Source organism: Clarias gariepinus, chromosome 7 (assembly GCF_024256425.1).
Source record: "Clarias gariepinus isolate MV-2021 ecotype Netherlands chromosome 7, CGAR_prim_01v2, whole genome shotgun sequence".
Lineage (NCBI taxonomy): Eukaryota > Metazoa > Chordata > Actinopteri > Siluriformes > Clariidae > Clarias > Clarias gariepinus.
Window position 1 is genome coordinate 9,449,670 of NC_071106.1, and position 20,424 is coordinate 9,470,093.

General features: G+C 39.3%; 1 protein-coding gene across 2 annotated transcripts in view; it reads right to left on the reverse strand.

The window, feature by feature from the left end:
- The window catches only part of LOC128528087 (BTB/POZ domain-containing protein kctd15), a 34,434-nt gene extending 27,103 nt beyond the window's left edge, over positions 1 to 7,331 (reverse strand). The window contains exons 1-3 of one of the 2 annotated variants that reach the window (XM_053500835.1): positions 6,605 to 7,331; positions 6,416 to 6,513; positions 2,724 to 2,899 (exon numbers count right to left, since the gene is read on the reverse strand). In XM_053500835.1, coding sequence (XP_053356810.1) covers positions 2,724 to 2,887 — 164 coding nt within the window. In that variant the 5' untranslated portion in view covers positions 2,888 to 2,899; positions 6,416 to 6,513; positions 6,605 to 7,331. Of the gene's footprint in view, positions 1 to 2,723; positions 2,942 to 6,415; positions 6,514 to 6,604 lie in introns of those variants that run through there. The other variant, XM_053500834.1, reaches the window with a different exon arrangement.
- Between the last annotated feature and the right edge of the window lie 13,093 nt (positions 7,332 to 20,424).

Genomic DNA, 20,424 nt, shown 5'->3' on the forward strand with positions numbered 1-20,424 from the left:
TCGCCACTTTGAAAGCTATTTAAAAAACAATACAAATATAAATAATAATAATAATAATAATAATAACAAAAATAATGCATTGCAGCCTTTTGCGGTTAGTTAATTGCACGGGTTGATAATCGTAATTAAGATCCCGATGTGATGAATTGCGCAGCTCCACTTCCACAGACATTTAGCCGAACATCACGCATGACCTCTCAGTTAGTAAATCTTCACACTTTCATCACCGTGTGTAAATCCAGGGTCAGGTCGTATTCCCTGCGTGTGCTCACGTGTCATTGTGATAACGTGATGGTGATAACGTGAGCTCTACTGTTCTGAGTAAACATTTAGACTTTTCTGTTCAACTTTCACACAGATGAGATAGTTCTCTGATGTCTGGGATTAAAAAAAACAAAACCGTCCATAAGTTTGCTTCTTCTTCTCCCTCTTCTTATTGGCCGTCATTAACTCTTCTAGTTCGAACTACAGGACACGTGCAAACCTCATTCAAAAGATAAAACGCTGTTGTTCCAGACGTTCAGGACGGATTTATTATGAACCGGGATGTTAATTAAAACCCGTCCGTGATCCATGGCTGATTATTAGCACTCGCCTTTAAACAGCTCGTTTCAACTCCAAAACGTCTTCTGGGTTCGACCTCAGAGACTGATGGTCTGAATACCCACATGGCCGCGCTGTGCTGCGCTGAGCTGAGCTGAGCAGAGCAGCGCCTCGTGTTCATTAGCTCTGATTCTCTTTAAGCTCCTGTCTGTTGTGGGTAACTGATGCGTGTCAGGGGCGCGAGGCCCGACCCTTCCGGCGTTCTCCATCAATGTTTCATGGCCTCTGTCTGTTCACGCGGCCGCCAGAGAACAAGACGGATGCCGCCCCATTACTTACTGCACTAACTTTCTCTTCCCTCGCTGCATTATTAACAGATCAATCTATTAAAAGACATCATCAGCTTAAAAGTCCTTTAACCTTGTTCTTAGCTGTCGCCTGCCCCGTCGGCGCTTTCTTTAACCGTCTGCTCACCACAGCGAGGCTGAAAGCAAGGGGATCGTTTAACTCACCGGTGACGTGCGAGTGTCAAACTACACGATAAACGGAAATATCGCCTGATTCAGCATGCTAGCTCTTTTATTATCGTAACCAATACACACCATAATAAAAACTACATCCAAATTTTCGACAGTAAACAGCACATTATACAACAGCGCATTATTGCCTAGTACGTTTCATTAATTCCAAGCGCACATCTGGATGCTTATGACGTTTCAGTCAAACTAGCCTAAGCAACAAGAACGCCAGAATTAATAACACGCAAATATTATTACATTAACACATTAACAGACTCTGAGTCAATAGAAGTGTTTCTGTTCCTTAATAAAAGCTGTCTGATTCAGTCTATCACTGGGAACACAAAGGGAAAAAGGTAATAAATAAAAATGAAACTGGCTCCATAAAACAAGCCTTGAGCGTTGTTCCTCAGGAGTATAAATGAAGCATCATTTGATTTCCTAAAACAGCTCGACAGCGGCATGAGGAAAAAATACCGTATATATATCCAGCGTTGGCTTCCGCCTCATAAACTTTCTATCAGACGCTCGCTCTTGTGCAACTCGAAATCTCAGCATCTGGAATGAATCGAGTTGCTTGACAGATGCAGAGAGTGCGGGAACAGCTGTTACTTTAACTCTGTTTCATTTGATTTGCATACTTACGCTTGATTTGGGTACAATACAGTTTCTAATCAGAAACCTTCCCATCATGAACGCAGGCTTACACCGTATGGGCACTTTGTTATAGTATTTAGTAGATAAGTGAGAAACGTGAAAGAAGTGTTGAATTCCATCATCTTCATTTTATTTTTCGCTTTTTTTGTCTTTGCACTGGACGTGAGATTTTTCGGTTTAAATAATAGTCGTTTTTTTTTTTACTAAACACTTACTTATTTCATAGACTTTGGCTTTTTTGTCTCGGGTAACGCCACGGTCTGAGCTGTGATCTTAAAATATTTCTACATGACGTTTAAACACGAGGCAGGAAAAGTGTGATTAAATCCAAACCATGCAAAAAAATAAATAAAATTATTAGTATGAAATTCAATCCAATGCAGTGGAATAAAAGGTAACTCTAATCTATATCATATAACAAATTTTGGACACTTTGGACATTTGATATCTCACATCGTTGGACAATGAGTTGGACCGTTGTAGACAACAGACATCTTTACGTATGGATTGAAAAACAAGTAGAAGTAGAGGAGAATAAATAAATCCTAAGAGAAGTCTCGCTCCAGATCTGTGAAAAACTTTCAAGCGGAGACGCTCTGCCAACACGCGTCTCAGGCTCAGACTTTGCATCTCATTAGAGTTGATAATTTGAGTTGAGAAGAGCTTACAGTTGCATATCTGCTATATCTGTGTATATGAGTGTAATTGGCATGGCCATGTGCCACGCATAATGAGGTGCGCAGGAGAGCGCGGGAGCCGCGTTGGTAGGCGGTAATTACCGCTTGGCATGCGTAACAGGAAGGACAACGATTTTGTTGTCGTCCCGTGCATTTATATATATATATATATATCTTCTAAGAGACGGGCAAGCCTACAGAGTGATGCGTTCTAATACTGTAGGTCACGATAAATAAAACACACGGGTTATTCCTGTAAATCTTTTTCATTTAAATATTTATTGCAAACAGTTATAATAACACAGAATAAAAAAAAAGACAGTCTTACCTGGAGTCAGGGTACTTGGTGAGCGTAGCCAGGCTGCTCGTGTACATGTGCCCCCCTACGTCGATGTGCACGGGAGCGTTGGCTTTGGTGAGCTGGGCAGGCAGCGGGATGCCCTGTGCCGCCAGGGGAGAGACCGGCGAGCGGGTCAGAGACAAGCGCGACATGCTTCTTCCTTCCTGGAAACAGACAAACGGGAAAGCCATAGAAAGCGGTCTCAGTGTCGCTGCCGTGGCACCTTAGGATCTCGCAGCTTTTTTCCGTCTTCCTCGCCCCTTTATCAGCTCGCTTCCTCATCTGCCCCGCCGCGTATTTAGCTTACAAATTATTGCCAAGGCTCTAATTAAGTGTGTTTGTGTCGTCTTTTCACCGGCGCAGCCCGGGGCCAGAATGGAAACATGTTTATTAGAGATGCGGAGAAGCGGACGCTGAGGTGTTTGCCTCTGGGGGGTGGGGGGGAGAAGACAGAGAGGCAAAGAGAAAAAGCTTACGAGTTCCTAATTAAAGGTCGCACGCTTGGTGCTCGACGTGATAGGCTTAGACGCTCCGCGCAACCAATCTGAGAATTTTGAAAAGGATGGAGGGAGGAAAATAAGAAAAAAGAAAAAGGAGGGGGGTGTGGGTGGGGGTGTATCAGTGTTGTTGCGTGTACACACAAACCTGTGCGTTCGCAAACACATCTATTATTAAACAGCGAGGAGAAGTACGTCGAGGTGAAATGAAGCTCTGGATCATGACCGGCGTTCAGTCACCTTGACCTCGGAAAAGCCAAGACTATTCATACATAGTCAATGTCACGACTCCAAGATGTTGACCTGATGCTAATGTCTTGAATCCATCATTAAGTAAAAAAAAATTATGATGTTCTGGACAGTGAGCACAGCTGGATAACTGTGTTTTTTTGGTTAATTATCTACTAAACCTAATATCTTCTTCAATTTCTTCACCAGACAAAGTTTAACACGGCTTTTAAGGTTAAAAAAGGCTTGGACCGACGCCATGATCGCAAACCTGGCACACGAACCGGATCATGAGGGTTTTTTCCCATATGGTTCGAACCCCTCGGGGGAAAAACATGATGCGATGTCACTAAACCGTAGCGTAGCACCGCGTCTGTTGGTCACGTACAGTATAGTCGTCCCATACAATGCAGCTCTCAGCCTTCAGGCGCTTTTAGATGGAGGTCACTTTAATCCAGGGACTGGACTGTATGGGAGGTTTGATGCTGAGTTATGAGGAAAACTTTAAACGTGCGACGTAAATTAGCAGCTGGACAAATTTAAAAGCAGGAACGCTTGCTCTGAGCATGAGGGAGATGATTGAGAAAACCTATACGATTCTGTCACACCTAATTGACCTATATTTATGTTCTTTTAATAATAATAATAAAAAAAAAACTTAGAACTTTAACCCAAGCTGTGAAAAACCCAACAATTGTTGTAAACCACGATAACGTCTGATACGAAACGCATCACAGCAAAATATCTTCGATTAAAGTTCCAGACTTAATGCGTGATCTGTGTCACTTTTAACTCGCATTCTCCCACTAATACAAAGTCAAGCCTACGACCCTCATGGGATGAATGCAAGCGAAGAGGTGAACTGCACCATTGTGAATTGTAAGCAGCAACTTCTTCCATGTGTTTCTGCTTTCAGAGATGCCAGTTTTCCAGGGTGTTGCCCGAATGCTCTGGGCACGCAGCTCTTAGCAATAAGGCTCGTTTAATACTCAGCCTAGATGAGACATTCAGATCTCTGTGATAGTAAAAAAGAAAGAAAAGAAGGACTTAAGACATTCTTGGCGTGCGTATGCGGCCGTCCTACGTCCCCATATAGCTGCAGGGGAGGATTGTAACCAAAAACCTTGATGTTAATCCTCCTGGGCGACTCCTGTGCACTCTCGGTCGCTCTCAGGGTCTCCTGTACGAATAGGAGGAGTGATGTGTGTGTGTGTGTGTGTGTGTGTATGGGATTGGGTCAAAAAGCTGAAAATCCTAAAAAATCCTAAAAGCAAATGGCTAGAGAAAAATAAATAAATAAATAAATAAATAAATATCATTAGGTAGGACCTGAAGACTTAAGTATAAATAGATATTTCCCTCTGAGTGACTTTATAGCTCACATGGATTGAGCAGCACGAAAACCATCTTGTTAAAGTAATAATAATAATAATAATAATAATAATAAGTAATAATAATAAGTAATACCTAAATCTTAGGTGTGATTTTGCATAATTAATAATTGACATTTTACACGCATAATATTTTCAATTGCAATTACATTCATGAGTCGGAAAGATGACTATGTGTGTATATATTTACATACACAAAGAAATAGCAATTATCTACAGGACGCTTTCTAAATAAAGAAAGTTACACTTTGGCTTCAAAAACGGTTAATCTTGTATGTATGTGTATATACTGTAGAAAGAACGAGAGGGACTTTTGGGAAAGTTAAAAAAAAAAAATTTTTTTTTTTTGGGGGGGGGGGGGATTAAAAAAAATCACAAAACAATATCCAAATCAAAAAGTTAGCACTATATTAGAGCTATAAAGCCTTTATAATAGTTTTTAATATGCAGCACACTATTTATTTATTTATTTATTTTTTTAATAAAGAAATAAGATAGATACCGAGCATGTCACTGAACATCTAATTATCTACCTATGAGGAATTAATTTAATTAAAACCTGAATCCAAGGTGAACTCAAATGCATCCTATCGTCTCAAACATTATACGGATTCCAGCGGCAAATTCAATCGTGATTGCTTTTCATCAATCGAGAAGTTTCTTTTATTAAACTATCACTTTGACTCATCCATCCATCTAGGAGCCTCTGTAGTCTAACTAGGGAGCATGGAGACTACCATTGTTTTTATTTATTCACATTTTTACAACCCTGGGGGGATTTCCGGTCTACGTTTACACGTGCACTCACACGTTTCACAATCAGCATGCATGTCTTTGGACTGTGGGAGAAAACCGGTGTATCCGGAGGAAACCCAGCAAGCACGGGGTGAACATGCAAACTTCATGCACACAGACCCGGGGGCGGGAATCGAACCCAGACCCTGGAGGTGCGAGGCGACAGTGATAGTTAGATAGTTTAATCAAAAAAACAACAACCCAAGAGTCCAAGGTGGAACTTAGATAAAATCCATGTTTTTCCTTTATCAAGATTTTTTTAAATTAAAATATCAGTTTATAACCTTAATAAAAAATAGACAAATTAAAAAAAAAAAATCTATTTATCTTATCTCTAATCATATAATCTTATAACCTATTAAGGCAAGAAAGGCTTTATAGTTTGAATATAGTGCTAACTTTTTAATCTGGATCTTGGTTGTTTTAGTGCCACCAAAAAAAAGTCTCTAAAAATATGTAACAACAACAACAACAACAATAATAATAATTATGATTATTATGATTCTCGTCTCTCTCTCAAGCTTGTCTGTAGCTTTAAAGGCTCTATAAGCCTCGGTTGCCTTGGTTACGGAAACCCAAACCCGCATATTAGCGCACTAAAGAGTACGCAGACATACAGAGAGCGGATGAGACGCGCACTAGCGCACTACACAGTATGCTAGAAACGAGTGCGTGCTCGCGCTATTCTCTCTAGTGTGCGGTTTTAGACGTTTCACATGAAAGCGGGACGCGTCTCTAACAACTCTCTCTCTCTCTCCTTTTTTCTTACCTTGAAAGGGAAATTTAAATCTCCGGTTTATCTTCTCTTTTATGTCCGGGTAACTTTGTCGCTCCGGCGTCCAGCGTTTGTTCTTTTTTTTTTCTTTTCTTCAGATACAAAAAAGAATAAGAGTTAAATGTATCGCTAAGATGTTACATTAGCCGCGTGTATGTCGAGGCGGAAGAAAGTCAGAGTAACCTCCTGAAATAACAGCAGAGCTCTGGAGGAGAAGGAGAAGAGACGTGTCGCTCCGGGCTGCTCTCAGGCGCCTGTGGGGATGATGAGGAGGATTATTGCCTCCAATTAGCTCAAGCCAAGCTAAAAGCTTTCTCTTTTTTTCCCTTCTTCGTCCCTTTTTAAAGGCGAAACCGTAATGTTCTCCGTCTTCTGGCTATTCACAACACCATTCAGCGCACATTTTCCCGTCAAAAGTGTGTGAAGTTCAGCTTTTTTTTTTGGAGGTGTGTCACGTCGTTCAAAAGGACTGAGAGTAAGATGAAGAAGAAAGAAAAAACATCAACAACAACAACAACAACAGAGGTGTAATCATTGCCGAGTCTTCTGATGTAAGCTTTCCCTCAGGCGGTGTTGCAGAGAGGCAAAAAACAGGAGTGAAATCATTGCAGGACTATCTATCTATCTATCTATCTATCTATCTATCTATCTATCTATCTATCTATCTATCTATTAACTCGAACTAACTTGTTGATAAAGTGATTGCAAATGAAAAGAGGATTTTCTTTCATTCATATAAACGTCTGTCCTGGATATGCGGCGACTTCTCTTCCCTTCCCTTCCTTTCTCCCCTCTCTCTATCTCTCCTCTCTCTCTTTTCTCTCTCTCTCTCTCTCTCTCCAAACTGTAACGCCAAGATTTTCTTGACGTCTATCATGGAGAAAGCGCCCTCGCGCGCGCCCTCAGAACGCGCCCGCAGCAAAACGCACCATCTCAATCGGCGCGCGCGTACACGCGCGCACACACACACACGCGCGCGCGCGCGCCCGCGCCGCTGGCTGGCTGGCTGGCTGGAGACGTGCCCCCCCCCATCCCTTCCCTCCTCTCCCCGCCCCTTCCCTTTCCCCCGCTCTTCTCTTCTCATCTCTTCTGTTCTTTTTTTTTTGATGTCACTGAGCGAAAAAAAAGAAGCTTCACTTAAAAAGAAGTTTTAACGGATTCATGTGTTCAAAGTTGAAACAACACCGTTTTCAGTGTTCCGTTTAAACAATCCGTTACCGTCTGCTACATCCGTTGAAACAAAGTAACTGCGCACTGTTACAGTTACCGTTTCTTCTCTTTCATCTCTCTATTAAAGCCTCACTCATCAATCCGAGCAGTGTCTGTAAAACTTTATGAAGGAAATCAGACCGGATATTATTATTACCTCCTCTCAGACCCTCCGTCCGACTTCTAAACTACACAAATACCAACACTAGTGAAATCCTGTGCAGCCCGCACTTACCCTAAATACATAAATAACAAATTCGTCTCAGTGTGAAGGCCTAAACTGGGTCGTTTTTCTCCGTACAGCCAGGATTGCCTCTCCTAGCTGTTTTAGGGAGGTTAGTAGATTATTTATTCATTTGAATGTTTGTTTAATGTGCCTATAAATAATTGTATTTCAATTGTAAATCATTGATGGAACGTCGAGACACACAATATTTATTGGAGTTTGGCGCCCCCTAGTGTAGAAATAAATAATTGGGAAAATGCCAAACTGAAATTAAATACACTAAATAGACAAAAGTATTTCGCCAAACCTGCAATGATATTGTATCCAAATACATATACTTCAATATGGAGTTGGTTCTCTTTCTGCAGCTTTAACACCTTCCACTCTCCTTGGAAGGCTGTCCACTGATTTTGAAGTGTTTCTGTGGGAATTTATTCTCTAGAGCATTTATGAGGTCAGACAGTGATGTTGGACGAGAAGGCCTGGGTCACAATCTCGATTCCAGTTCATCCCAAATGTGCTTGATGGGGTTAAGGTCAGGGCTCTGTGTTAGGACCAGTCGAGTTCCTCCACACCAAGCTCATCACACCATGTCTTTATAGTCCTTCCTTTATGTACTGGGGCGCAGTCATGATGGAATAGAAAAGGACCTTCCCCAGACTGTTGCCACAAAGGTGGAAGTATAGCATTGTTTAAGATGTCTTGGGATACAGTATAAGATTGTCCTTCACTGGGGATAAGGGCCCTGACTGAAACACCTGAATTCAATGACAGGTTTGGCCAAATACTTAATCTAAAATTAAATTACTTGTCACATTTACTTGACAGCACAGTCAGTGACATAATTTTTTCGCATATCCCAGTTAGAAAGCTTGGGTCAGAGCAGAGGGTCGGACAGGATACAGCTCCCATGGTGCAGATAGGGTTAAGGATCTCGCACTCAAGGACTTAACAGTGGCAACTTGGAGGTGCTAGGACATCGAACCCCCAACTTTCCAATCAGTAACCAAGAGCCTTAACCGTTTGAGCCACCATTGCTTCAAATGTTGGTCCATGTTCATATCCTCTTGAATACTAATCGAAATAAATGATTTCCAAATTACTTTGGCAAAAACTACACTTCTGTGGAACCCATTGAGTCCTAAAAGGTGTGATTTGAGCGTTAAGACTCTGGGGTTTAAGCCCCGGTGTAAGTGCCTGAATACATTTCAGGAGCTCAGGTTTACCAACAACCACCAGCTACAAACACCGGCTGAAACATGATTGCTTGTGCGGAACAATGGAACACAAATATGTTAAAAACTCCCTTTATTTCTCTATATAAACCCCTGCTACAGAACACTCATCCCAGTGTTTCACTAGTGTTTCGATACCATCAAGGTAGAACGTTTTCCCAGTACGCCTCAGCCATGATCAGACTGCCTGCTTCATCTCTAAAACACTGGCCTCCCAGGAACTCCTTCAATGCCCCAAATATGCTAAAATGGCTTGGAGCGAGGTCAACTGTACGGGGGATGTGGCAATAACTTCCAGCTGATTTCCTGTAATGTACAAGTGGTGTTGGTGAACAATTTTCTATACAGTTCCCACAGACAGATGCATCTCTTCTGCAAGTTGGCAACAAGTTATCAGTTGATTTTCAAGCATCAGGTGTTCCACTCGCTGAATGTTCACAGGGAAGACTGCAGTGGTCTCTGTCTTATATGGCCTTCTTTAAAATGTTTGCACCTTTCAAATGTTTTACAGCGACTAAGAGTCTCATCACCGCACTGTGCTTAAAGTCTTTTAAAAATGTCTATTGGTTTTACCCCCTCATTCACGAGAAGTTTCCTGAGGAGTGCTAGTTTAAACGCCCCTTATAGACTAGTTTTTGCTGCCATCATGTGGTCTAACAGTCACTCTGCAATGCTTCTTACTCTCAGTGACCTTAATAAAGCATCCGGGATTTGTTAGTGATGTGGGACTGTATAATGTAGTTTTTGTATTTATTTTAGAGGACCTAGCGTTTTGTGTAGAGCTTAATGAGCATTCGATACGAATGATACGCCTTTTTGGAGAATAAGAATAGTAAAAGTTCAACAAACTGAACTCGTTGTCATGTTCCTCAAACCATTCCTGAAGCATTTTGCAGTATTGCAGGGCACATTAATTTGCTGAAAGAGGTCACTGCCATTAGGAAATTCTGTTGAATACTTGGTCTCTAACAATGTTGTTTAGGTCGTACGTGTCAAAGTAACATCCACATTTCTGGCGGGACCCTAGGTTTTCTAGCAGAATGCCGCCCAGGGCATCACACTATCTCGACCGTGATGTCTTCTTACCATAGTGCATCCTGGCATCATCTTTTATTCAAGTAAGCTACACAAACACCCATCCATCCATCCATCCATCCATCCATCCATCCATTCATACTATATTAAAGAAAAAAACTATTGATCAGACCAAGGCACCTTCTTTCACTGCTTCATGGTCCAGTTTTGATGCTCATGTGGCCCTTATAAGGTGTTTTGGCACTGGACACACGGGGGCAGCACGGGCTCACTGACCTGTCTCCAGACTGACACAGTACCGTTGTCCTGCACTTCCAATGTCCGGGGTTTGATTTCCCACCTGAGGGACTGTGTGCATGGAGTTTGCATGTTCTCTCTGTGCTTGGTGGGTTTCCTTCGGGTACTCCGGTTTCCTCCCACAGTCCAAAGACATACAGATTACCGTAGGTTAATTGGAGATCCCAAATTACCTGTAGTGTCTGAATTAGCGTGTGAGTGTGTGTATGTGTGTATGCATTGGCACCCTGTCCACTGTGCCGTAAGTTCCCTGGAATTGGATCCAGGCTACCCGCAACCCTCTATACAGGTAATCTCCAGAGTGATAGTAGTGCTGTAGACGATCAGTGACTGAGTGAGCAAATGAATGAGTGAGTAACAAGAGTTGGAGAGTATACATCATTGAACAGAGTGATATATTGTGAAGGTTTTTTTTCCTTTTGTTTTCTTCTGAACAAAAAAAATGCAATCTGCATCAAAAGGTAAAAAAAAAAAGAAGAAGACATTTTATGGAAGATTTATGAACATCCAGATGTTACCAGTGGTTCAGGTGTAACTGCACATACTGTAACAGCCAGCATGTTCTCAAAGTATCAACTCTTAGATGAAACTGCCAGTATGAAGTCCTTCACTTACAGTATTATATAGTGATATGCTAGATCTATTAGAGTAAGATATAAGATCTATTGTTATATTGTTTAATTATAGACAGAGAGACAGACACTTTATTATGGCTAAAGGAATTTCCAACTAACATTATATACAGTATTGCCCCTTGTGTGAACAGGCATGCCAAGCTTCACCTTTTAGGTAAAAGTTGATACACAACCTTTACAAAACACAATTAAAAAAAAAAATTTTTTTTTTAGGAAACTAAAAATACTGGCTGCTGTGGAAGGCCCAGCCTTTATGTCCACCAGGTGGACTGAGCAATCATTTCCCATTATGTTGTATTGACCCAATATAAAATGGTCCTAAATGCACTGGAGGAAATGGCTGTAAATACTGTAACTGCATCTCTGAGACAGTAAGCACAGGGTTTGCATGATTCACTGCAACAAGGTAATGTGGTTCTGGGACTCACACTCGCCTTAGATCTTATAAGTCATTTAGCGATATTAAATATGTCCCCCCGCCGGAAAAACAGCCAGACAGTCGAGGTCATGCTATGTGTTGTCCAAATTGTCTGAGACACCTTAGGGTCAAAAGGAAACATATATGAAGGCAGGAGACAGGTAATACGATCTGCTTCTACGGACTATTGTTTTACTGCACACTCATAGAAAGAAGGAAATTTGCATCATTCAAATCCAATTAGCTATTTTTAACAATTTTTATTTACAATATTTGGCAGACGCCCAAAGCAAGTTACATTTTTATGTCATTATACATCTGAGGATTGAGGGCCTTGCTCAAGGGCTCAACAGTCTCAACTTGGTGGTGGTGGAGGGGTTTGATCCTTTCGAGCAGTAGTCCAACACCTTAACCACTGAGCTATACCATGCCTCCTTGATGTTGCTGTTTAGTTAACTATGAGTAGAGGTGGGCAAAGCACACAAATCCTGTTCTAAGATCTACAAGTAAAAGTAAAAGCACTCCGTTTACATGTACTGTACACTTGAGGAACAGTAAAAAAGTAGTCACCATCAAAATTACTTAAGTATGTAAAGTACGGGGCTTATATTAGCTCACAGTAGGGGGTTTAATAGACCCACCCCCGCTTCCCAACTGTGTAAAAGAAGAAAAAGATCCTCTAATAAATATACTTAAGTGAAGTACAAATGTGTGAATGATGTACTTGAGTAGAGTGACAAAGTAAATGAACTCATTACCCTTCACCTCTGACTATAAGTGAACATTAAAAGGGTGGTAAGTCATTTAAAGTTTTTTTTTTGGACATTGGGTCTTTGTTGTTTTTCTTTAATATAATGTAAGAATAACTAAATACAGTAAATCTAGTATTACCTTCTCACTTAATTTATGCATCAATCAGCTATAACTTTAAAAGTTATTACATGAATAACATTGACTATCTCCATATATTGCCAACTGTCAAGGGGTGGAATGTGTCAAGTAGCAATTGTGCAGTCAGTTCTCAAAGTTGATGTGCTAAAAGTAGAAAAAAAAATGCTTATGCAAGCATAAAAAACTTTAGGAAACTGAGAAACTTTAACAAGGGGACAAGTTGTGACGGCTAAAAATCTGGGTTCGAGCTTCTCTAAAAAGTAATCCAGGGACGGACAACCGGTGACCTGGTGACAGAGCCATACTCACAGAAGAGCTACTGTAGAACACACTTTGATGAAAAAGTTATTCCTGGCTAGGACAGGAAGGTGTCAAAACATCTTAGCTTGTTCTTTATAGAGGAGCGTAGCCACACTAGTCACACACTAGTCAGAGTGCCCAAGCTGACCCCAGTCCACAGCTGAAAACTCCTACAATGGGCACATGAACGTCAGAGCTGGAACATGGAACAATGTAAGAAGACGGCCTGGTTTGCTGGATCACATTTTCTTTTACATTATACAATATAGATGGTTGGGTGTGTAAGTGTGTGTGTCTTATTTATCTGTGGAATAGATGGCTCAAGCTGAGCTGGTAAAGACAATGTAATGCTCTGGGCAATGCTCTGCTGAAAAACCCTGCATCCTGGAAGTTTCTTCGATATGTAACACTACCAAAAATAGTTCCAGACCATGTATTTCCTGATGGAAGTGGTTTTTTAAAGCAGGATAGTGTTGCACAGTAAAATCGTAACATCCCGAAGACTTGTTCTCCATGTTCTCCAGGTCTCAATCTGACTGAGCATCTGTAGGATGTGCTGGACAAACATGTCTAATCCATGGAAGCCCAAACTTGTAGGATTCAAAGGATCTGCTGCCGACAACGTTGGTGCAAGATCCAGTACCTTAGCACACCTTCAGTGGTCTTGTGCACTCCATGACTTCAGCTGGGTGATTAGCAACTCCATACTAGACATTGAAGTGATCATTTGATCATGTAAACCTGTGGCGACCAGCGTTCATTTCTTAGTTTATGGCTTTATAATTGTCAGTATCCCATAATTACCTTTAGACTGTTAAATTATACAGTAGTTGAATTTATGAAGTGCCTCATCAAGCATAAAAAGTGAGATCCTTTGCCTAAAGCCACCACACATACTTCACTTACTTTTTAGGACACCTTTATCTAGAGTTACATTTTTATCTCATTTCACATCTGAGCAGTTGAGTGTTAGGGTCCCTGCTCAGGGGCCCAACAGTGGCGACTTGTTGGTTATGGGGCTTGAACCTGGGGTCTTCTGAACCAAAGTCCAATGCCTTAACCACTTCCATCCTTTACCATCCACCTGTGGCTGTATAGTGTAATATTTTTAACCAGGAAATGAGTCTTTTTCCTTCTTTGTGAAAGGGTTAGCAGGAGTCTACTCACAATTTATTTTCTGTCTCTCTTTTCCGTAAACACAGCTCTGCAGTATGTCTTATTCACTTTTTATAAACGCTACCCCAGATCAAATAACTTCATTGTGTTCACCAGATAAATAGAAGCATTGCAATTGAAACTCATTAAACTCTACAGGATATCAGGAAGGAATTTCTGCTGAGGGCACTGAGGGAACAAAGCCTCACACAGTGAGAGTGTGTAACACATGATGGCAGCAAAATCTCACATGCATGAGACGCATACATCTTCTGTACTCACACACACACACACACACACACACACACACACACACACACACACACACACACACATTAGTCACATTATATCATGCGCTTCCCTTCTTTCCCTGACGCGCCCATCGTTCTGGAATAAAGTAACTCATCAGTCCACATCACCCTATTTCTATTACTCCAAAGTCTGATCTTTCTGCTCCTTACAATTTAAAACTTTTTCCTGATTACGTCTCACAAACAACTTATGTAACTTGTTTAACATTATCACAAAGCGCTGAAGTGGTCTAAGTGAATTTTAACACACTTGAATTGTTTCCAGACAAAAATCCATCTTTATCTGATCTGCTTTTTCAATTTCTCATCTCTGATTCACTCTCCTATTACCGAACAGGGAGTGTATTTATTTGACTGACGACAAAAGAAGTACAGCTTAGCGTGAACAAGGTGTAAAATATTCAAACTTACAAAATGTGGTTTTTTGTGAAACAGAAAATACTGACTTTGTAACTTGTTATTTTAGAACTGCTTTCTCAAAGATCCGGCCCACCATGATCCCAATTCCCAAGCCCAATACAAGCTTCAATCAAGCCACTGGGATGAGCAAAAATGACATCATCAAACTCTACAAACTTTACCCATGCTGTGAGTTTTATGAGATTGCTTATTTTTAGTAACATTCTTCCATTTAGCAATATTTTATATGTCAGATATCTCTGTTTATATCTCAGAACTCTGTGTCCTTGAACGCAGAAGAGAAAATAATGCTGTTTCTCTTTGTGCATCATCCTGCTGACCCCTGTTGATTGAAATGGCAGTTTTTGCAAAAAAAAATTACATGTATAATCAATTTGTATTCACCAAGTTGTATTTTTATGTCTTGAATAAGAATATTCTTAATAATTATCAAATGACACAGATCCCTTCTTAATGGAAAACAAAAATAGCACAGATGGACAGAAGGAAGATACAAGACAAGAGAATAAAACACACTGTGCAAACTAGTGTCTGTAATTAAAGACGTTAAACGAGAAATGGTTTCAGTAAAAAATGTGATTAGTAAAAATCAATTAAAATGTCACATGTGCAATTGAATCTAAGAATGATATGAAGATATATATACATATACAGAGCGAATATACTGTATATACAGTATATATATATATATATATATATATATATATACAGGGAGAGAGAGAGAGAAAATTTTCTCAAAATACGACAGTTTATAGCATTTAACGAAGATTTGCGCAGCGAGACTCACATATAAATTTCTTATATCAAGCTGTGGGAGCTTTAAAGGTTTCGTACGATGTAGAAATTCCCTTTGTCCATCATGGGACAGATGGAACAGCCAGCTGACAGTCCATGACTAATTCTGTCCAATATGGTCCATTTTCTGCCTTTTATTAGGGGTCCGTGCACAAAGTACTTATAACCTTTTTAACCTTACAACAAAAAAAGTAAAAGAAATTATATATTTCTTTCCCAGTTTTTTTCATCTCATATGTTCAGCTGGCTTTAAAAGTTAGATTTTATTGAATTAGATGACCTTGGGTCTTAGAGGCAAACCAAAAAACCCTCCTCTTTTACACACATTTCACACCAAAATGTTTACAGTATATGCGTGTACAATTGCTTAATATCTATTTGGAGCAACAACGGTACAATAAGGCTTTTTAAACTTTGCTCCCAAATCAGCCAAAGTTCTTCACGGCATGGATTCGACAAGATCCATGAAGGTTCTACTCTACATTGCCTGAATCAAGCAATTCCTACATATTTTCATGCTACCACACCCCAAGAGTTTCCTATTGGATTCAGATCCACTGACTGTTTAGGCCATAATAGAAAAACACTATACATATGGATGTCATGTGACATATACAATAGGGAAGCACATGGTCAGTAACAATCCTTAATTTGGATGCTGCAATAAAGCAATAATTAATTGGTATGTATTAATGGGCCCAAAGTATGCCAAGAAAACATTCCCCACACCTTTACATGAACACCAGCCTGGACTGTTCACACAATCCAGGTTGGGGCCATGGATTTATACATTGGTGCTACATTCTGCGTTAAACATGCCATTATCACACACAGCCGGGAAAACCTTCTGCAATTATGGGAAGCCATTAGGGTCAAACTTGGTCATGTAATTAATTAAATGCATTAATCACATGTGTTAACACATTAATATTGAAAGCCGTATTTTTTTCTGCTCTGAGTGGTAGTTTATGGAGTTTTGTGGTGGTCACAATGTTAACGAGTTGTGCCATGATCACATTTGGTCATTCATGGATATCTGGCATTGATCAAACATGTATGTAAAACAGAAACTAAAGTAAATTTGGTGTTTACTTCTTTCACTTAAAATCTGGTCAGCTTAGTATATCTGGTCCTATCCTCCCTCTCTTTCATCACTACGCACATAATAAAGCTAACGAACTGATTTGAAAACAAAACCAGCCAACATGGATAACGTGCCTGGTGTTTCATGCATAATGGAATTGAGAGCCGAGTTGCTGATCCAGACAAAAAAAGGGCATACAATTTAATAGAAAATGCATTACCATTTATTCCAAACCACTCAGCTGAGTGAGAAAGAGATAGATCATTTCACTACTTGAACAATGTCTTTCTGATTCACGTCTTATAATTGGAAATGCAAAAAATAAGGCAAAGGGCATTTGTACAGTGATACACTGAGAACAATGTATTTGTATCTGTAACTTTCTCTATAGATCTGCGTCTTCAGTGGACTTTCATTGTTTTAAGTAAGTTTATGCATAGCTTAAATACTTATCTAATAATAATAATAATAATAATAATAATTTAGATTTTTTTTTGTCTCATACATAAAGCATATACACCAGTCAGTTATATCATTAAAACCACATACCAGTGAAGTGAATGGAACTGATTATCTTATTGCAGGGGCATCACAGAAAAGCTACAATAGAAGGATAATAAAAATATTCATGCATACACATCACAGCTTGATGTTTATGGGGCTGCATGCTTCAGGAACATTTTGAGGCTTCAACATTTTAGGTTTTAGGTTTTGGGGTCTCCAACTTTCCCTGACCTCAATATGAGTGTGCACCTGTGGGATGTGCTGGAAAAACAAGCCTGATTAATGGTTGCTTCACTTCACAACTTATTTAAAGATTTAAAGTATCTGCTGCCAAAGTCTTGGTTCGAGATACTGTACCACAGCACACCCTCATGTCTTCATAAGTCCCGGTTTGACTTGAACGCCTCTCGTACATATGTATCTATCTACCATAGGGGTATACCTTTTTATATCTTTACTTATATGCATTTTTTTTATCATTCATATAATATTTATTAATATAACATACACAAATCTTATTTACACACAGTATTATGATGTCACTTAGCTACAGGTATTCATTTATTATTATCATCTCAGTTTTCTGTACCGCTGTCTCCAAACGCAGGAAACGCCGAGCACAAAGTGGGGGGCCATCCTGGATTGGGTGCCAACACATCGCAGGGCGCACACACACACACACACACACAAATTTCTTTTGTTGACAAAATTTATCTTCTTATGTGCCATAGCAATAATAGAAAAATTAAATATGTTACACTGAAAAGTATCACAATAAGCTTTATGTTGGACTTAATGAAAAGTAATGAAATAATAATAATAATAATAAAAAACTTTTAGGTGTAGATGACAGGGTAAAAAACAGATTAAGTTTTATTTATTCATTTATTTAATTGTAATATTACTTTGAAAAGTTAAAAGTACTTTAAAGTTTATGCTTATGAAAGTGTCTGTCTTTTATGTTTTAATGGATGTTTATTCATGCAAAACAAAAATAAAAATTATCACACAGAACCCAGGAACAACTTTAAACTTTGTTTTAATCCAGCTACTATATCTTGGCATTTGAATCTTGGCATTGTTTCAGGGTGTACAGAAGTGAAGATTGCACATTCAAGAATTTTAAAGTATTTGGCCTGAGTCCAGAGGACAAATTACAGCGTTCACAGTAATGGAAAAACAACCCTGATAATATAGTGTGCAATATAACATTGTTGTCATATTATAGATGATTCATTTGAAAGAGGCCTCGAATATTCTATAATAAGTCTCGCTAGGATGAAGCAATCTGAACTAAACAACACAGAATGTGTTCTCAGTATACGGAGCTTCAAACACGCTGGGATGTCCCTGAGCCAGTCCGATAAGGTAGGAGCGCCAGACACTGTTTAATCCCGTACCCCTTCACTCAGTCACTTGACTTTTTATCAAGATGGTGACGGTAATGAGCAGCGCATCTATATAGTGCGAACCTACTGGGTCACCATTTCATTTAAGCGATGTCAGAGTGAATTTATAAGGAAATTTGTTGTTCTAACCCTAACTGTAAAGATTTGAAGAAAAACATCCACATGAAATTGCTGCTATTCCCTCTGATATCCATGCTGATACGTTCAGGATCATGGAGCATCTCATCGAAATGTTTCTGGCAGAAAACAGAGATCACTTCCAGCATTGCATGTAATGCAGTCGTTTACACATATGTCACGGTATGTAGCTTTTTTCTTTTTGATTTAGATTGCTTCATCATTGTGAGAGTTATTGGAGAATATTCAGGACCTCTTTCAATTGAATCCCTGTGTACTATTCATCACGAAAGAAAAAAAGTCTAAATGTGCTTTTACTCTTGGTCCCCAGTGCTCTCTGAGCAGCATAGTGCTGGGAGTATCACAGAAATGTTAAAATGTAAAAGTGTAAACAGCTGGAGAAATTTGGAAGAAACTTTAGACATTTGGAAGTTAGGGCTGAGTCTTCTTACGTTAATTATTTTAAACACATTCGTGGATCATTGCAATCCAATTATGATTTTCCAATAGAAAAACAGAAACATTAAACTGTTTGATGAGTTGTAAGTAAGAATTATCCTGTAAGCCTCTTAATTTGAGACAAATTAGAAAAGGTTTTGCTGGCATTCACATTAGAATTACACATTAAACCATTTTTCAAACATTCAAATATAGAAAAATATATATTTTTAAATTACCTTCTTTTTTTAAAATCAATAACATAATATTATAATTAAGTATTATTAAACGATAGGGAGTGCTATTGTGTTGATATTCAGTATAACAGCAATCCCTTTCGTGTCGTATTACTTAATTTTAATATTGTATTATAATTTAGCAGTATAACACTCAAGGTTGTCCTGTTGTACTGAATATCAGCACGGTTGTGATGTGAATACTGAAAATATCACAGCCGTGCTGATATTCAGTACAACAGCACAAACCCTATTTATTTTCAACACATTATCCAACACATATCCCTCCACATCTGGCGGAACTAGCGTTAACCTGGCGCCTGACCGTTTGCGGCCGACAGTTTACTGTAATTAACGGTTATTAGAACCAGTGGTGTCGTGCATTCAGTTTTTGAGGGGGCACAATTCCATGGCATTGTCCTCTATAATTCTGATAAACTTGACAAAATAAATTATGATAGCAAAGGACAACAAGCTAACATTAACAATAACATTAATCACTTAGGAGTTAATCACTGATTCTAAAGACACTTTACAGATGGTAACCCTAAAGCTAACAGTAATTTACACATTTATTTAAGTCGTGTCGTGAGCTGAGATTGGTCATTCGTACTGTACCTCACATTGCGGTCAACATGACTGCAGCTGTATATTAACTCTGGTTAAAACTCTAGTAAAAGAGTTCTGGTTAGCGCTTAAAGCCGTGTTAGTGAGCGATGTACTATATCATAAAGAAGATGAAACATAAAGAAAATCACTTTTGGCTTTATAATTGTATTACTAAGGCTAACTAAACCATCTGCTGGCAAAATTTAATTTAACAACTTGTATACGTGCCCCCTCAAGTTAAATGGGCAAATCGCCTCTGATTAGGTACATATGGTTACACGTCCAAGTGCTGTTATACTCTATATCAGCACTTACTGAAATCCTCTTGTCCAATCAGATTACTTAGTTGGAACTAACTGTTGTATAATTCATTCGAATCTTTTAAAATGTTATGTGCATAACTGAGCACAAAACAGTGGATGTGAGCATTGACGATATCACAGCAGTGCTAATATTCAGTACAACAGCCTGACCTCAAGTGTGATATTGCTTTTATACTACAGTTCCACAAACCCCACAGATTATGATTTGTTGGTTTATTTAATCAGTAATTTGGCACCGCCATCACATATCTTCCCACAACTGGCGAAGCTAGCATTAATCTTTCGCCTGACTGTTAGCAACTAACAGTTAGTGTAATTGTATTAGTAAGGCTAGTTAAAAGATCTAGTGAGAAAAT